The sequence below is a fragment of the Asterias rubens genome, chromosome 21 (assembly GCF_902459465.1).
Source record: "Asterias rubens chromosome 21, eAstRub1.3, whole genome shotgun sequence".
Taxonomy (NCBI): Eukaryota; Metazoa; Echinodermata; class Asteroidea; order Forcipulatida; family Asteriidae; genus Asterias; species Asterias rubens.
The window spans coordinates 1831009-1850435 of NC_047082.1; the positions used below are offsets into that span (position 1 = coordinate 1831009).

At 37.3% G+C, this 19427-nt stretch overlaps 2 protein-coding genes across 2 annotated transcripts in view; one reads left to right on the forward strand and one right to left on the reverse strand.

Annotated features, from left to right (window-relative positions):
• LOC117304356 (centrosome and spindle pole associated protein 1-like) overlaps window positions 1-18739 on the forward strand; it is a gene marked incomplete at its 3' end in the record, with an annotated part of 42390 nt that extends 23651 nt beyond the window's left edge. The window contains 14 exon segments of the mRNA XM_033788760.1: window positions 301-437; window positions 960-1109; window positions 5815-5964; window positions 6593-6637; window positions 7104-7166; window positions 7411-7464; window positions 8044-8085; window positions 10439-10468; window positions 11289-11726; window positions 12393-12602; window positions 13369-13398; window positions 14813-14875; window positions 17008-17061; window positions 18602-18739. Coding sequence (XP_033644651.1) covers window positions 301-437; window positions 960-1109; window positions 5815-5964; window positions 6593-6637; window positions 7104-7166; window positions 7411-7464; window positions 8044-8085; window positions 10439-10468; window positions 11289-11726; window positions 12393-12602; window positions 13369-13398; window positions 14813-14875; window positions 17008-17061; window positions 18602-18739 — 1604 coding nt within the window.
• Window positions 2068-4988, reverse strand: LOC117304357 (perlucin-like protein). The gene is made up of 2 exons (XM_033788761.1): window positions 4227-4988; window positions 2068-3404 (listed from the first exon to the last, which is right to left on the reverse strand). Exons 1-2 carry the CDS (start codon window positions 4609-4611, stop codon window positions 3214-3216), a joined length of 576 nt encoding a protein of 191 aa, XP_033644652.1. The 5' UTR covers window positions 4612-4988; the 3' UTR covers window positions 2068-3213.
• Window positions 18740-19427: the final 688 nt, after the last annotated feature.

The window sequence follows — 19427 nt, forward strand, 5'->3', positions numbered from 1 at the left end:
AAAGTTTTAGGCTTTGGGGCATTGCTTAAATCTGTCATGCACGTGATGCTTGAGACACTTAAACATTATAACCTCGATCACTGGGCCATTTATTTCTTTTCTTAAACCATCTCAGCTCCCTTGGGAGTACACAGTTTGTGCTGTGTGCTGGCAAGTATGTAGCTCACCAAACTGAACCAATCACAAGAACCATCTCTGTCCATTTTGTAGCATTCTTAAGCAGCGCATTGTATTAGTATCGTTAGAAAACGCACTTTATAAGTCTTACTAATTATTACAATCTTTTATTTTGATTTGCAGGTTATCCTGGTATTCCTGGTCTACCAGACAGGTCCCCGAGGCCAGCTGCCGTTGCTGTCCAAGCTGATAATGAACAGTCAGGCACTACTGGTTCAAAGAACCCACAGGACGAATACAAGGAATACCTCCGACAACAGGTACCAGACCGCTGTCCATCTTCATAAAGAAAACACTGTGTATACGTTATTTGGGGTTGCAAGAACAAAAATTGACTAGAACTGGATTTGAACCAACGACCTCCGGATTAATGTGCTGAGGCTCCACCAACTGAGCTATCTTGCCCTAATTTGTGTATAAATTTGTCATACATTTGTTTTTTACTTGTATCTGTTTCTCATATTGAAATGAAATTTTCTTTGGCTGTTTCCCTTTAAAGAGAGAAAGAAAAGTGTATTCAAAAAGTTGGAGTCAGTGTCAGGTTTAAAAATTTGTTACAGATTAAGTTAAAAATCATAGGAAACCACATCTTTGAGACAGCAAGGCCATTTTCATCGTCTTTGGGGAACTTGTAAAGGGGCACCAAGGCCAAGTCCTGTGCTACGGAGGCCATGGCCTCCGAGGACCCCGCATAATTCCAGGCCCTGTCTTAAAAACATGTTGCAATTCTAATGTTTCTAAGCAAATTGGAGTAAATGATCCGATGGTTTATCTTCTCGTAGGTTGAGGACAAGAAGCGGCGGGAAGCTGTAGAAAAAGAGAAGTTGCGTCTCGAAGAAGAGAAAGAAGAAAAGCGCCTTGCCGATCAGAGAGAAAAAATGCAAAAAGATTTTGAGGCCGAGCAGCAACGACAGAAAAACAAAGAGGAAGAGGTAAGTTTTATGATATTAAAGAGGATTTATTTCACGCCAAATCCACTTAAGTGGCTTTACAAAAAGTACAATTTAAATTCATGGCTAATATAAAATTAAGATTATCAACAAATTGATTCAGGAAACAAGAAGCTGACATAGATACAGAATCCATAAACAACCTCAATTATTAAGAAGATTTTTACAATAATAATAAAAATGTAATCTTATATAGCCCACATATCCACCAATGAGGTGCGCAAGGCACTGCCAAAAACACTAGGGCGAAGTCTCTTATACCGACAAGTGCACTGGGTTCCTTTACAGGTATTACACAACACACAGGACCAAAGGCTTTATGTTCCATCCGAAGGACGAAGCGTCATGGTTAAATGTCTTGCTTGAGGACACAAGTGTCATGAGCAGGACTCGAACCCACACTCTGGTGTTCAGGAACACCAGAACTTGAGTTTGTTGCACTTCTGATTGGTCAATGCGTTTAAGGGGCAGAGCTCAAAGGCTACTTCAATATTTTAATTTAAAAAATTACCACGGCTGTAAAGGGATGCTGCAGTGAATTAAAATAAAACAGTTAATTTTGCTGTCATTTATTTCTGATATATGTATTGAACATCAATAAAATGTGTTTTGTTTTTTCCCACACATATCTCACTTGCGTAATTAGCGAATTAGTCATGCCCCCCCTTTTTGTGGATTGTTACCGCCCCCCTACCATCGACGTCACGTTGGGAATTCAAAATATTGTCGGCAAAAAGAGTCTGGTTCCTAACTACACGCGCCTAGGTACCAGGCCACACAATGCACACGTCTCTATATGCACACAGCCAAGGGACCCGACGGCTCGGGTTCCCGACATGACGTCACATGAAGGCTCCCTTTTAGGGGCGGGGTGGGTTCCCCTAATCTCTTGAAAACCACTTTTAAATACTTGCGCATTAAATACAAAATTTAAAAAAATATTTCAGGTTTAAAAAGTCATGTTTAATCGTTTAAATACAAATAAAAAACACTGCAGCCACCCTTTAAGCCCTCTACATTTTACACAGTTTTAATTTAGTTCATCTGCAATCTTTTAGACATTGACTTCTTTCGCTTTGAGTATCACCTCTGCTTTGCATGCTTTATTGATAATATTAATAAATTGATGGATTGTTCATGTACAGAATCAACCCTTTCATTTACATCATGTGTGTCAATGTACTTTATTTCATTACAATTAGAACTTCAATAACAATGCAGTTAGTAGAAACACTTTCATCATAATTACAATTGTTGTTACGCTGGCCAGCATAAATGATGATCAAAAGCTAATGGGAAATGTGCTGAGACGACTTATAATTAACCCAATGTAATTAGAACACCAACAAAAGTGCAATTGTAGAAATACTTTCAGCATAATTACAATTGTTGTTACGATGGGAGAAGCCCAGGGGGAATGCACTTTAATAGTCAGCTTTTCTCCTTCGAATTAAATATAAAATTCCACTCTAATCTTTTATATTGTGTTCAACAAAGACTCAAGGTCTCATTACAAAATTCCATAATAAGTCACTTTGTTCAGGTGCTCATGTACTCTTAGGTAATTAAAAGCAATTATAGTTAAGTGTCTTGCTCAAGGAGTGGGATGCGAACCCCGATGGCTCTAACCACCAGAACTTGAGTTCGATGCACTAGATTGCTTGGCATATATTGTATGCTAGAAATACAATGTGAAATTTGTTTAAACAAGTGTATCTGGTTTCTTGTAATGATAAGGATAATGTCTAAGCCTAAGCAGACTGTGCTCTTAAATTGCTTATCGATAAATTTTGTAAAAATTTGATAAATTTTTACCCCAACACATTGATATCTGAGAAACAATTTGAAGATCCATGTGGTACCCACTGTTACCTCGCTAAACGTGGATGGATTTAACAATCTTGTGAAAATGCAGTGACGTTTTTTTCTGCATTTTTCTCAGCAAGTAGACATTATGTTCAGCTGAAACATTTACGTGTGACTTTTTTGTATCTTTATATTTTGCATATAATCCAGTATTATGTTGAAAAAACCACTCTATGACCCTACCTTTAAGAGTATACCCTGCCAAGTTTTGAATAATTTTCTAGAAGTGCAAGAGTGGTCTCTCAGCCCGTTTGCACATCCCTACAAATGGTGTGGTGCAAACTTGGACGTCCCATTTGCCAGCACCCCTTTTTTGTATGACGGAGCAGTTACCCATTGAATTGTTCGGCCTTCCACCATTCCAGTTTCTGTTGTGCAATTCAGTGTTTCCTTCTTTACATATCCAGATTCCTAAATGTAATATACAAACAAACAAAACATGCAGTTATAAATAAATATTCTTATAAGTGAAGGTGAATGTTTGATAATCACTCTGAGAATTAATGGCAATAAAAACCTTTAATAAGAAGCTTACAGCAGCGATAGTAAAAAGCATTTTGAGAAACATTTCACTTCTGAGTAATGTGGATTTGTATAAAGTTAACAGTTTTTATTCCACCAAATTTTAATCTGAGAAGCGTAACGTGGTAACGCTTCTCAGATTGTGTATTTTATTAGGGATTTTTCTTCCTATGAGGACGATAATATTCTCCAGATTTGTTGTGATATCTCAAAAACACGACCACTTTTGAAATGAAATGTTCAGATATTAGTTTTATAACGACATCTCCATTAATATTTAATTAAAACAATCGAACGGTTCCAAAAACCATAGGTAATTTTGCCTTTAATGTTTTTAAGGCTGTATAGTAAGTTTGTATTTTGCTTATTTTCCTACAACATTTTAAACAATATTATTTGAAAAAATGATTCGCATGAAAGCCCACTGATTTCACACCGACTAGAATAAGTACTATCATCTAGTTAGTGAATCACAATTTCTTGATTTGTGCATTTTATAATCATAGACGTTTAAACCAATGCTTGTATGAGAGTGATTGGCGTTTATATCCCCTTGTGGGAGCATATTGCAGAGTTCCTCTAAACAAAAAAACAAGCAAAAAGTTATTCACATACGTTTTTTACTTGATGCTTCCATATTCCATGCTTCCAATAGAAACCATTTTGTGACTTCCATTATTAATATTATTACTATTATTATTATCATCAAACCTGGATTGTTATGTTGGTTGCAGCCTATCCAAAATCCTTGGTTGTACAATTTCAGAAGAAAGTCTGTTTCTCCATCTAGCTGTGGTACAACCAAGACTCCACCCATCTTAATGCACTCCAGTTTTGCCTCGTCCCATGGTAGTTTCTCGGTCACCTTATAACATTTGTCCCCCCACTGGTCCCAGGTCAAGCAACCTCCACCGATGAAAGCTGCACATTTCCCATCATCACCAGAGCATTCAATCAGAAAATTACTGCAAATCAATCCAAGAAGCAACCCTGCTTGTTTCATGATAACAAGCCTCTGGTTAAAACAGTTACAGTCTAAAAAGTCCAGAAGTGTTTCACTGAAAGCATAAACCCTGCACTTATCGTTATTGTTCATTCAGATATCAAACCCCTACTGGTTCAATGACTGGTTAAACGAACTCCAGGAGTTGTTTTCGTAAAGTATAGCCCTTCACCAATATCGTTAATGCTACTTCAGTTTATATGTAGTGAACATGTAGATAACAGTTGACTTTTTGTTCCATCACCGACTGACATTCACAACAGTTATGACCGATTGCTGGGTAGAGTCCCTCGTCACTCACTTGAAAACGTTTTAAGGTGTTTGCACTTAATATTAATCATAATTAGCTGTGTTGGCATGGTAACATTCTAGTGACCTAAATTCAGTTTTCTGGATTATTGATGACTTAATGCCATCCCTCCACCAGTGGTGTCAATCATACAGCTTGCTTCATTGTAATTGCCTGTCATTAAAGGTCATAGATTGCTAAATACTCCAAAAATTAATAACCATCAAACTTTACTTTGTGAGAAGCACTACAGCTGTTGATACATGTAGTATTAATTCTTTTGAGAAAAGATTCCCGTAGAAAGAATAAAGTTTTGTTATTTTTCCCCGTTTAAAATGGGGCATGCAACGTTAAACTCTTTCATTACGTCTATTTTGCAGCTCCTGTGCATTTTCCAATTTTAAAGCAACACTGTGACGTTAATCAGACAATAGTCTAACTACTTTTTGATTGATGTTGCCGTCAGAATAATTGCGTCTGTAGATAATCGCGTTTGCATGTGCCATGCATGAAGTTATTTATAACTATTTGTATTCAGCATTGCAAATGCAAAGAAATTGCCAGTCCGTTCAGACTTTATTAATTTTTGAACCGCAAACGTGGCAAACAATTCTTTGATGTCATTTTAATTAACTGTACGGAATTGGGTTATTTCAGTAGTAACTAAACAGTCTAATAAAGGTCATCCATAAACTACCTGATTAAACGTGACTGGATCAAATACACTTTGATTTAATGGATGTTCATTTTGAATTGGGAAAAAGAATAATATGTTGTACCTGTGAAGATAGAGCTTGATATTGTGTAGGATTGAAAGCCTTTGGAGTGCCACAGCAACCCAGGGCTGTAGACTCCCAGGGGGCTGAAAAAGATTACAGGAATGCTATTGGACCAGGGCACTAATAAATGTAAAGCTCATTGATACCGTTATTGTAAATGCGCTGTATAAGAACTAGTTCATATTATTATTATTTATTTTTTTTTAATATTTGCTCTTCATCTCACAGAAAAAGAGGCAGAAGGAAGATTTGGAGAAGAAGATAGAAGAGGAAAGGAAAGAAGCCGATAAGAAAAAACATGACGTCATGGAAGCCAAGAGACGGCAGGGTGAACAGGAGAAACAGAAACAAGAACAGGCCCAAGCTAGGAATGAACAGGTCAGATGCCATTTTTTAAACACCATCAAAAATAAACTCACACACATACACCACAATACTGTTTTCAACAGTACATTTAGAATTAGCCTGTTTTGGGGGGAATAATAATAGTGGCTTCTTATATAGGGCTCAGGTTCGTCACCCAGTGACGCTCATGGCGCTTCAACATTATTACCCCTGGTCACTGGGCCTTAAATCATTCCTTAAACCATCTCAGCTCCCTGTGAAGGTTGAACATAATTGCTTCCAAAAACATGAAGTTCAAGCCTTAAGTCTTAGATGCCTTTTCAAATTCTCTGACACCATCAGAATAACCTCACACGCTTTTAATTAGGATGTATTTTCTTTTTACTATCTTTAGTTTTACCCATACACCGATGTGTATTGGCACTTTATACTCAGTACTTTCCTGAGTTCTGTGAAAAAAATCACAGGCATATTACTCGGGTGGGATTAGAAGCCACTACCTTTGCAATTCTAGAGCAGATGTCTTGCCAAATAGAACCAAATTACACTGTCTGTCAAACAGTATCAAATGTTAACAGGTGGAGCTGTTTCATATCTGCTTTATTAACTTATTTTGGTCCAAAACAAAACACAAATATCCTCTAATTTTTTCCTCAAACAGAAAGATCGCTACTCACCACCAATACCTACTCTTCGCACTAAACAGGTACGAATAAAATTAGTTAACCATTCAATTTATTTAGCTACTTTAGTTTAAGTGTAGTCTTTTTAAATTTGTTTCTCCTTATAACTTTTAAAATGATGTAATCAGTCCAACAGTGTTCTCAGTTTTCTAAAACAAAATTATTTATTTATTTATTTATTTATTATTTACCCTGGGTAAACCTCTCAGTGAAACACGGTTAGCCTTGCCTTTGAAATTTATATACTACATTCGCGCATGTGTTATACATGTAGACATCATTGGTAAAAAAACGCCATATAACAAACTTGTGTGGGTCAAGCCACCATACAAACGGTTCCCTCATAATGACAAGCAGTAGCGTTAGTGTTCGATGTGCAATTTTTATCTTACATGGGAAAGGTCAATTTTAAGGCATTAAGGGATGCCAAAGTTTAAAAATCCAATTGGTTCCACTGACATGAAGTGTCTTTTTCTGGTGTTTTTCTAGGATGAACCAAGAGTGAGTTCCCCACCAGTTCCTGCTCTGCGCAAAAATGATAACGAGAAAAAGGTTTGTACAAATTTATTCAAATCAACTGACAGATAGTCACAAATTTTTGCCATATGAGTACTCATTGCTAGATGTCAAGAGCCAAATTTCAAAAAGCCTGTAACCAGGAAAACTTGCTAAGCACAGAAAATTATTGCTGAAAAGAAACGGGTTACCACCCAAAACTACTAACTATTAAGTTTACATCGTTGAGACTGGTGCCTCAATCAATTTTTGCTGAACCCATCTTTTATACTTTCTTAAGGATTCACCCAGAAAACCCAAAGACATACACGGAACACCTCGCAGGCCACCAGGGGTAAGTTTCTTTTCCAGACTTCAACCTAATTTTTAAATTATTCACAGATGACTTGATAATTTCTTTTTATTTTGAAGCTGAATTCGGAGATTTAGTTGTTAAGAGTAATTTTTCTACCCTTTTTAGAAATAGTGACTGATTCTTGGTTCTTTAAAAGGAAGTTTGCCATATAGACCATGTACATGTACATGACATAATTTGAGTTGGGCGCCCCTCGACTAGAGGTTTAATGAAGGTTGCTCATTGGCCCATCCTGTGGTGCTCGCAAACATAGATTTGCGTTTTCCATTGTTACATCATTGTTTTACCTCAAAGGTGGCGGCTGGATGACTTCAAAATATATTGTTCATTGCATTTGTTTTTTTGTCGATCTGAAAAGTAAAGCTTTGGTACCACTGAGTGTCCTTACCTTGCTTGGAGTGTCTTGCCGTACTTCTAGATGTGACTCGAGCTACGATTGGTCACATGACTCACATGTTTGTTACATCGCGCTTTTGACTTTCGACTTACATAACTGTCAGAATCTGTTGCGAACATTTCTCTAATGACGTGTTGTAATTTTGTATTATAATTGCAAAGACTCACCGGGACATGGATGCTAGGCCCATAGTGCCTGCAAAAGTAGGTTTGACTTATTATTGCACAGTGCACTATTACATTGAATGGTGTCACTCTTTTTGGATACATGCTTATACCCCTCTTTAAAATTTAACCTAATCTGGTGCAGCCCTAGGGCTGTTGTCACCCTCACTATCCAAGTATGCCCATTTTTAAACCCTGGTGAATGTCCCAATCCAAGGAATAATTTGTTCCAGTAAATTTGTATAGCAAAATATTTGGACTGGACATTATTTGTGCACACTGAATGCTTAAATGAGTAGCAAATGATAATTTTTGAGTAGCAACTGGCACTTTTTTGTGGCATTTTGCTATGCTTTACATGGGAAATTGTTCTCTGCAATCTGAAAGCCCCTGGTGACAACGGCACCTTCTGCTGAACTTCTCTCTCTGGTTATCTTCATGAACTACCTCTTGGCTTGTTAAAAAGCTCTTGTTAGGCTTTCACGGATGTATCATGCACCAAGGTCTAATGTGTGAGACACAACAACTGTTGCACGGATCATGTTAATGAGTTAAGACGTCACTCATTGTTGATGACCTGTATCTTCTTCTTAATTACTTTTTTCAGCAAAATTGGAACTTATGCATTTTTTTGCAAGAAAAAAAATAATGCAGCTTTAGTATTTTCTAACTCAATTTCACAGAAAGTGTTGCATGCGACCTTGTTGCACTGGCGCCACATTTAGCTAGTTGACTCAATTATTGATAAGCCTAGTTTTAAGTGCTCAGATCGGAACACTTAATAATAATAATAATAATAATAATAATAATAAGACTTATATCCACCCTAATTATAGAGTTACACCAATTGGGTAATTTTAAAGCAATTCATTTTTCATTGCTGCTGACTCTTTGAAGGTCGGTCTTCACCATTAACATAATTACAGCCATTATAAATGCTGTTGTTTAATTTATGGTCTCATGCCCGAAGCACTCATTTTGTGTTTCATGCTTTTTAACTGTTCAAAGGGGGTTTCCATATTCAAAGTCCGTGTATGTAACAGCCCAACATAATAATAGAGAAATCATACAAAAGGATCAATAATCTAGTGAGGTTTTTTAAAACAAAAACTACTGTCCATAAGTTGTGGTGGTTCTCAAAAGGACCATGGTGTCTGCAACTCCTCCATGCTTAGATTCAAATCCCAATTAAAGAAGAAAACTAGACACCTGCTGAAATCCCACTGCACAGCACCTTGTTTTCTGTCATGCACCGTTAACTTTGTATTTTAATTATTAACTGCACTTTGCTTGTCTCTGCACTGCACTCTCTGGAAAATTTTTTTTGGCAAATTTTGAGTTAGTGCCATGAAAATATATCCCGAGACTTATGATAGCTTTAACGCTTTAGATACCAAAGCATTACCAAAAAGGGCAAAGTAACGGTCACGACATGAATTGATATTTTTCATTGTTTCCCACGTTAACATAGTGTCTATGTTTCTAGAACAAAACCAAATTTTTGTTTCATATTATTTTTTCCAGACACTTCTCTCCAAAAAACATTGCTTTAAAAAATCAACAATAAAAACCTTACATGTATCTGAACGAATGTTGATGATTATACAGAAATGAATGAACATTAAGGGGTTAAACAGATGCAAGGATCTAGTGATCCAGTGGTTGATTTTCATAAAATAAAGGTGGTTAAAATGTCAAGTTATGACACTCTTGATTCTGTTTAGATCATACTTCTTGTGTGATATTTCCACGATGCAATACTTAAATCATTCCAGATGTTTTTCTCACCCTGTAATTATTGGCGTTTATCAATGATTGACTTTGCAGTGATGTTTGGTCGGCACCCTGTGAGGTTTCAGGCACTATCCTATCTCGAACCACTTGTTCTAATCAATCACTGTTTTATGCATGTAGACTTCTGCCTTTGTTTTGAGAATTCTTTACATTTTTTATCTTTCCAATTTGTTCAGGTTTGAACACTTGACTCCAAGAATTGCCAAATTATTTCTTAGTGTGTCTTTCACTGAATGATGTTTAATACTTATCTAAAATTAAAACTGGTGGCACGTGTCAAGGCAGTATTTTGATTAGAACACCAAATAAATTCGTCTCTGGTAAAATGCCCCCACGTCAACTCCCTTCGAAGTAGTACCTTTATTTGTCATTTATGCAACACACAGGACACACAGTAACAAGCCAGCAAACAAATCATACTAAGCAGGTAGAGGTGATCTTGTCCTGCCATAGGAATAATTCTTTTTTGGGCGGAACTGTTTGCATTTATATGCAAACAATTATTGCATCCAGTCTATCTCTCTTCTTGCTTTATCTATTTAACAGTTGTTAATTAATCACAAGTTTTTTTAATGATATTTTTGTTACTATATTACAGGGGGATATATACAACAGACCTATCTCAAAGGTAAACAAAATGAAAGCAAATAAACAAAGTCCTTTCAGTTTAGCTGGATACAGAACCAGTAATTTTCTCTCTTAATCAATCAGCAAAAACACTTGTTTCCTTAATCACTGATGAACTGTTTCTTTTAGACTTTTTGAACCAATTAACGTATACAATCAAGCCTGTAACATGTGAGCTCATAATCTTTGTGCATTCAATTGTGGCTGGTTTATTTTTTTTAAATGTGAAGAGACCTGAAACCAAAGCTATCTGGAAGATTTTCTGTAGATTTTGATTGATAAAAACTCAGAAACATTGTTTGTATATTTTCATGGTAACTACCTAAACCTCACTTTTGACAAATGATGTGGTCGTAGACTAACTGAGTAAGGTTACTTTACAAATGAAGAAGTTTCACATCTTCAACTTAACTTGTTATTTTGGATTCACTTCACAATTACACTTTTTTTTTTAAATATAGTTCAGAATTAGTTTAAACACGGACACATTAAGCATGAAGTTTAACAATGTAAATGTAGTTCATCACTTTGAGTTTATTAAGTTTTTGTAGCTGTCTTAAAGCTTGGGATGGATTTAAACCTTGCCTACAGATGCACCCAGCAGTTTATTTCTATTGATGGAAGTTCTGTTTTAAACATTCAGAATCTTTGAGATATTAGTTGAAATTACTGAGGCAAGAAGAATTACCTGATATATGTAGAAATATTATTTCAGTGCTTGTCTGTTTTGCCTTGGCAGGTATTCCCTACTGCCTACCATTTTGCTTTTCTTTCATTTTAATGTTGTTTTATTTTCACTTTGTCATCACGCCTACCATAAGGAGAAACCGTCAGCCTCAGACTCTCTCAAGTCAAATGACAACATCTCCTCCCCCTGGAACGAGCTCTCGGAAAAATCTTCTCCCGTTCCTGAAGATGATAAACTTGTCCGCAAGAAGGAGGAACCGTTGGGTAACCTCTGGGAATACTCCCAGGGCCCAACAGGTAAAACCTCCCAGGAACGGGCAAGAATATTCCCTGATAAAGACATTTCTGAAAAGCACGCCAATTTGGATGCTTTGGATAAATTCCGTTTGCCTAGGGAGACCCCGCCGGGCTCCCCACTCCCAAGGGTCATCCCCAGGGAAAATGCAGCTCTCAGTCCGATGGAGAAGCTGCATACACATAAACAAAAGGAGGGGGAGGAGATTGAGGTCAGACGTGGGAAGGAGGTTGATGGATCACGAGATAAAGCGGTGGACAAATCAGCAAACGCCAATGTGAGTTTTGGTTTTTGTCAATGAAGTCTTGTCACTTGTACTGTAACCTTGTTCTGGCTGTGATAGTTCAACAGTAGTTTTTACAACAAGTCTCTGGAAACTTTTAACTTTTAACATAGGTTCAGGCCTTGAACTTCGCTCTTAAAGGGGCACTCTATGAGGAAAATGTCGATTTGAATTGGAACTTTGCAAAGGGCACCACAGCACGGCAATTGCTGTTGGTGCCATTGGTTTTTTCGATTGCCTGAAGGACTTGGACTTTAACGCTTAGACAAATGACTTGTTATTGATACCTCACCATGCAGAGCCTCAAATCATATGTATGTATAGTTACATGCACTTTTGGTTGCTTTTAAACATTTAAGGCAAAATATGAAACGGGCCGCCTGTAAAGGTTATTGATGTGCATAGTAGTATTATTTCTTATCTTGTGAAACATTGTACAACCTTAATTAATGTTTTTCATCTTTTAAAACTTCTTCACGGCATACTTTCAGAAAGTAGGTAGAGCGAGAGATGAAATAGTTGATTGTTAAAAGATTAAATCTTACAAGGCAGTACACAGGAGCCGTATAACTTCAATGCTTTCTTTAACTGATTTGCAAGTAAAGTACTGCCCTACTCTAAGTTTTCAAACTTACATTATTTAAACTGGCCTCCCTTAAGGAATTTGATGTCGTTGATTGGATGCGGTCAATCGATCCAGACCTGGTTGTTTACGCTCCCTCATTGGCCCAGAACGGCTACCAGACATTGAAGACGGTACGCCGTATCAACCGCCACACCCTCTTGCAGTTCTGCCCTGATATGAAGCATGGCCATTTTGAGGCTGTCTTGCATGAGGTGGACCGAATACAAACACCAGCATCTAGAAAGGTATCAGTCAACACTGTTGTGTCTTACACAGTTTCTTGAGGAGTTGTTTGATTTTGTGTTTTGGATTCACTGATTCTTACCAAACGTTCTTTGAAACACTTGTTTAAAGCCTTGCTTCCATAACAGCTTTTAGGGCTGGTATTTTTGCTTTATATTTGAAACAGTTGATTTTTGTTTACGATTTTAACCAGTCGTGTTCTCCTATGAACTGTTACAGTCAGCACTGTTGTGTGACGATTTTGTGTACTTTGGATTCACTGATTTTCGTCCGAGCAATCTTTGAATTGTTTTTTGAAGCTTTGCTTCCATAACAGTTTATTTGGCTGGTATTTTGGCTCTATATTTTACTCGTTTGATTTTTTTCGATTTTTTTTATTTGTTGATGTTCATAGTTTAATGAAAACTAATAGTTTGCTTTTCACTAATGATATTTTGTGCAATATTTATTAACCTACTTATTCAAATATTTATTAACTTTATTTGTTAATCCATTTATTTTATTGACGTGTTTTGTTTTTTAACAAGAGAGAAGATAACTTGTTTCTCAGTGATATATATGTTTCTCTGAGTCACAGCAAGATTTAGTTGTTCAAAAATATGTTCAGTTTAAAGACTCTTGAAACATTTGTGGCTTGTTGTCTTCAGCTATTTCATGTCTGTGTTTCTTATCTTTTGAACTTGGTCTCTGAACTGGGCTGTGTCTGCGGATGTTGTTGTTTTAAGTTTCTCACAATTTGGGATTTTTTTTATACTTTTACTTTCCAAGCTGCTTGAGGAGGAGAGATTGAGGAATAATGTAAGATTTACAATTGACTAATAACGAGATATGTAAAGTTTTTAACCACTATACAATTGTTATTGGACCTTTTTCATTCTATTTTAACTAGGTTTGTTGAGAAGAAAGAAATATTTAAACCATAGCACAGCATAAGAAATGGCTTTCATAATAAAGTAATAAACCCTGGTCGTAAGGAAATTGTGGTTGGCTGGCTGGTAGATAAGGGGCAGGCTGGCCAATAGACTTTGTAGAGACTTTGTAGTAGACTTTGTGCATGCTGGCCGGTATACTTAGTGCATTCTGATCAGTAACTATTTGCATGCTGGCCATTTTATTTCATGCAGGCTGGCCAGTAGTCTGTAAGCAGGCTGGCCGGTATACTTTAAGCAGGCTACCCAGTAGATTTTAAGCAGGTTGCCAGTAGACTTTAAGCAGGCTGGCCAGTAAACTTTAGGCAGGCTAGCTAGTAGACGTTAAGCTGGCTGGCCAGTAGACTTTCAGTAGGCTGGCCAGTAGACGTTTAAGCAGGCTGGCCAGTAGACTTTAAGCAGGTTGCCAGTAGACTTTTAGCAGGTTGACCGGTATACTTTAAGCAGGCTAACCACTAGATTTTAAGCAGGCTGGCCAGTAGTCTTTGATCAGGCTTGCCAATAGGCTTTAGGCAGGCTGGCAAATAGACGTCTTGCACAAGATGTCTCAGGGCCCAGTTCCATGTAACTGCTTTTAAAGCACAAAAAGTTGCCAAGCACAAAACAGTTTGCTTACCAGAATAAGGTTACCAGCCATAACACCATGTCACACTTCTTATCTTCTTTTTTTGAATGGTTTCCTGCTTAGCTTTGCTCAACTGAAAATTTCTTAGCAGCATTTTCTACAAAGTGATTTTGACATGGTTGTACCTGCAAGAATTACAAGAAACATAATTGATGATATGTCTACAATAATTGGCAATAATTTACTCTACCACTACCTGTATGCATAGTAGATATCGATTGCACTATGATGGATGAGGCATACTGTAGTCAACCTTTTTGCCTGCCAAGCAACTGAAACGTTCAGTTCAAAGTGCATATAGAACTCCACATTGCTCACAAACCCTTGTCTCTACACCCCCTTCCCCACATCCCATCAGCACATTCTTTAATACCTACACAAACCTTTATACTTGAAACATTCATATAACTCCGTCAGTACTTAAGCATCATCCAGAAACAGAGTCCAGCATTCTCCTGAAGACGATCAGAGCATACTGATCGAAACGTTGAGTTGTCAACTTTTTTAGAACCAACACTACTCAAAGGACATGTTCACATTGTGTTCCTGGAAACCTCACCTAATTATACTTCTCCCATGCAAAACTTCAAATCCAACTAACCCTGTAATTGTTACTGTTTTGCTTATTGATTTATTTGTCGCTGACCGACCTTCGTAGGAGGTACGTCTGATCGATTTATTCTCGGACCAAGGAAGTGAATCTGAAGATGAGAAATCTGAAGTGAGGTTATTTCTAACTTATAAGTGTCAGCTCATTGTATTGCAAGGCTCTTTCATTCTTCTCTCTTTGTCTCGGTAATTAATTGTGATTAATAATTGACTTAAGAGCTGAACTCACGTTGCGTTTTAGTCGTTTATTAACCAATAAACACTCTTGGCTGCTTGTGTGCTATGTAGAGTTTCGACAACGGGTACGCTGGAAGGAATGTTGCCATTTTTTTTTTTATCAGTGATTATCTTAGACACTGCTGTATAGTGTATGAGTGGTTTAGATTGTAGAAGATGCAGGAGCCTTTATTGAATGGTGTTGCATTGTCAACATAGCGACATTTTGATTGATAGTTATGGGTTATTGTTGTTTGACTACCTGTATTTGAGTTGTATCTTTTCATGTATAGTATGGTGTAGACAACTTAATTGAATCCAACTTGTATGGCGTTGCACTATATCTGGGTCCTATTTTATAGAATTACTTAATCCTTTAAGAGACAATAACGGCCACAAACAGTTTGGTATTGAAATGCCCTTAGCGGATGCAAGATTTTTGTTTTTGTTTCTCTCTGAATCTTCTTGTTTCTTTAAGCAGCGTGGTTCGTGGAGTGAGCATGCTAAGATATTAACCCAGACGAAACCTAGAACAGAGCCTAGAACTGAGCGTAGAACCAAGCCTAGAACTGTAAGATTTTAGAGTGAATTGAAAGTCTCACAGCAATTGAGTTCTTTGTGAGAGTCACTCACTCTACTTGCATTACTTGCACTGGTTGGACTAACAAGGATTGAATGTTGTTTCATATCATTCCATTCAGTTCCAAGGCTTCACAAGTGTGAAACTAACCAGACTTGTTTTTTTGTTTATTTGTTTATTTACTAAACTTAATTTGTAAACATGACAATATCTCAGGATCAAATGGTTGGGTGAATCTTGAGCCTACTTCAGTTTTTGTGTTAAATTTGTTTAATGAGATATCGCCTAACATCACAAAGCTAGGCTCAAAGATTGGTATGCCTGGCAACATGTTGTGAGTGAGTGTTTTCAGGGAATGGTACCAAATCAATCAAAATACCCCAGTTTGTATGGATCCAAAACCCAAATACTTGCACTCTGATGAGGATTGTATGCCTGGCTGGATAGTCTTAGTAAGTTTAAATCCAACAAATTCAGGTATAACCAATCGATTTCTTCCAATATTATTCTTTACTCTTGAGCCATAACTGAACACCTAAATGTTTGGACTTGAATAAGTTTCATATCTTACAAATTCAAACAACTTCTTAAATAGGATTTTAGAGGGTTCAGGGCTGAGTTGAAGCAAGAATGGCTCTTTGAACTAATTTCATCTTGTTTCCATTTGTTTTTGATCACATCACCTTGTGCAGTTTTATGATGGCATGATGCACTCACATTATCCTGTAAGTTCACTTGATTAATCAGAGTGCTACTATCCTCGACACTAAAGCACTTGTTGTTGTTTTGTCCGTGTTTTACCGTGAAATGATATTACATCATTCTCCTAACTCATGTGTGGGTCTCACCGTCAGGGCCAAATTTCATGGCTTTGCTAAACGAAAAAGCAAAGAATCGGCTCAAGCGTATTTCACAGGATAGCAGTGAATTTTGGCTTGTGAGCATGCATACTCCACGTTACTAGGCATTCTTTGCTTACACAGCTAGTGCAGAAATTCAGCGCTTGCCCTGCATGCATAGAATGGTGTAAGCGCAGAATTTGGCGGTAAGCAGAGCCATGAAATAGGGCTCTGATGTGTCAACAAAGAAAAGATAATTTGTAATCCGTTATTTTATAAGAAAAACAATTTATTTTTTTCCTCAAACTCTTGCAATCATTGTCTACTTTTTGTCATTTGAAAAAGCAGAAACCACATGAAGTCAAAAAGGAAAGTTGAGGAGATTGATTTAAAAAAACAAAATAGAAATAAAAAGTTTTAGTTAGAGTGAAGAAAACGTGTTAGATATTTTGTTATAAAACTGTTGGAAATGCTTCTTAAGATCGTCATTAGTTCTCGGTTCTTCGGAAATAAGAAGGATTGTCAAATAAGTCTTGCAGGAATTGTATATTTCGAGTCTTTCATCCTCAAGTGTTTTTATGACTAATTTTCCGTTCATGCTGACAAAAGGAGGACCTGCCTCAGGATTCCTTCACGGATTTTCTCATTGATGTCTCAAAAGAAGTAAGATCGTAATTTATGTCTCAAGTTCGTTGAGGTGAAATCCAGAACCTCTGCTCAGAGGAATTTATTTCTGACGACGCTCTGCGTTTCTGGTTTCTGTTTGTCAACATTCTGGTTCTGAATCTGAATTATGTAGCCAGCAAAGCATCCTAATAGAAACATCTAACCGACTTTTATCAAGAAGACACTGAAGAAGTTTGGGTGGAAGAAGGAAACCACGGACCCAACCTCTGAGTGTATGAATTTACATGTATACACAGCAGCCACAGAACTATACACATGTTTACAAGTTTGAATTCGTAAAAATAGCTTTTGCTCGATTGTTTTAAAATATAAACTCAATGGGTTTTTCATGGTTTTCTTTTTGTAGCCTACACCCACTAAATTGAACTGGCAGGTAAATAATTCATTTGTTAAAGCTATTGGACCCGTTCGGTTCAGAAAAAAAAAGTTCACAGATTTACAAATAACTTACAGGGTTTACAGAAGGCAATGGTGAAAGACTTCTCTTGAAATATTATTCCATGAAATGCTTTACTTTTTGAGAAAACAGCAAAACAATATAAATTCTCGTTAACGAGAATTACGGATTTATTTGAAACACATGTCATGACACGGTGAAACGCGCGGAAACAAGGGTGGGTTTTTCCGTTGTTTTCTCCGACTCTGATGTCCGATTGAGCCTAAATTTTCACAGGTTTGTTATTTGATATAGAAGTTGTGGTACACTAAGTGTGGGCCTTGGACAACACTGTTTACCGAAAGGGTCCAATGGCTTTAAGTCATTTTAAAAAAAACCAAATTGTTGGTAAGAAAGCTTTAATTTCAAAAAGATGGTCTACATACTTAATTAAACCTTCTCAGTCAGGTTCAGTGGAACTCTAACAAGTCCTATTTTTGTGGGCTTTTTATTTCTCTTCTTACGATACCAAGAAATGCATCAAACGTTTTCTTTGATCTTTGAAAACTTCAAATATCTGTTTTGTATTTTCTCCTTGCTTCTCTGCTCTTACATAGTCTGATATGTATAAGAAAGCTGTGGAAATAGCTGAGGACCATTTGCTTCGTAAGGTATACCCAGAAATTGTGTCCAGCATCTGTTCAGATAACCCAGTTTTGAATTGATTTACTAACAGTTTTGAATTTGGCTTGCATTAATTTTAACAGCGCTTGAAATATCCATTGCTGAGTGTTCAGACTGTAAAAGTCATGTCACTCGAGGCATTTCCAGGAGAAAGCCAGACTTGGATGTTCAGAGTATGATGACCAAAATATTACATTTGCATAACACCAGTCTCTTCACAGCGAGTCATCATAGCTCTTACACAATAGTTCCACAGTGCCTAACCCCTCCCGCACTGCAATGCCTCCCCTGCCTTTGATCTCGACCCAATAAAAATACTTCCTTTTGCAGGTGTTTGAATTCCCCTTGCACTTTATCACTAATTTTAGCCCTGAGATGGCGAGTCACAAATACAAAGTTGTCTTATGACATTCTCATTAGTGTTAACGGTGTCTGAAATATTGTTTCATTTCTTAGGAGCAAGAAGAAGCTAAGGGTCGAGAGGTCGGTCCGAGCCGCGACCCTCGAGAAGTTATAACGGCTCTGTCTGCGATGCGCCGCCAACTTCACAGTGAGCAACGCCGCATCCAAAACCAGCTGGACCAAAATAAGCAGGTAGAAACACCACGATCAATCTGCTGTTTGTGTTAATACGTATCTAATAGGTTGCCTTGGTTTACACACCGAGGCTGAACATCTATGTTAAGTCCCGTAACATGAACTGAGACAGACCCTGTATTTGTCCTGTTTGTGGATTTCTCCGTCCTCCCCTTCTTCCTTTTGAGTGCAGTCTTCAAATCATGATTAAAGAATAACATACTTCCATACAAATTGCAGTGCATTGGGGCAAAACCATTCTCTTAGTGATAACTGTGCATTTGGGGTCTTTTACATGCATTGATAGTTTTTGTAACAACATGCAAGACCTTTCGCTTTACGTCCCATCCAAAGATGAAGAACTAATGGTAAAGTGCCTCTTTTATGGATAGATGTGTCATGGAAACGTGACACACAGAGCTTTTGTTTGAAGCTCTTAACCGCTAGGCCATGACCTGGGCCCAATTTCATAGAGCTGCTAAGCACAAAAATTTGCTTAGCATGACATTTCTTCCTTGATGTTGTTGTTTTTTCTTTGACTGAGGACTGCAATAGTTAACTTGATAGTATATTTCTCAGTGCATCATGCATATCACGTTAATCAGAGTCAAGTTTGTGTGTTGAGTAATACCATTATGGTGTTTTTGTTTCCCTCCCACAAAGACTCGATCAGTCAGCACGATACGGAACCACAGCTCTTTCCCCT

What these genes read in the sequence shown, in the direction of transcription:
- LOC117304357 (XM_033788761.1), bottom strand. Translation starts at nt 4,611, where the DNA reads ATGAACAATAACGATAAGTGCAGGGTTTATGCTTTCAGTGAAACACTT. An exon ending in CAACCAACATAACAATCCAG is followed by an intron (nt 3,405 to 4,226) that starts GTTTGATGATAA and finishes TATTACATTTAG; the next exon opens with GAATCTGGATATGTAAAGAA.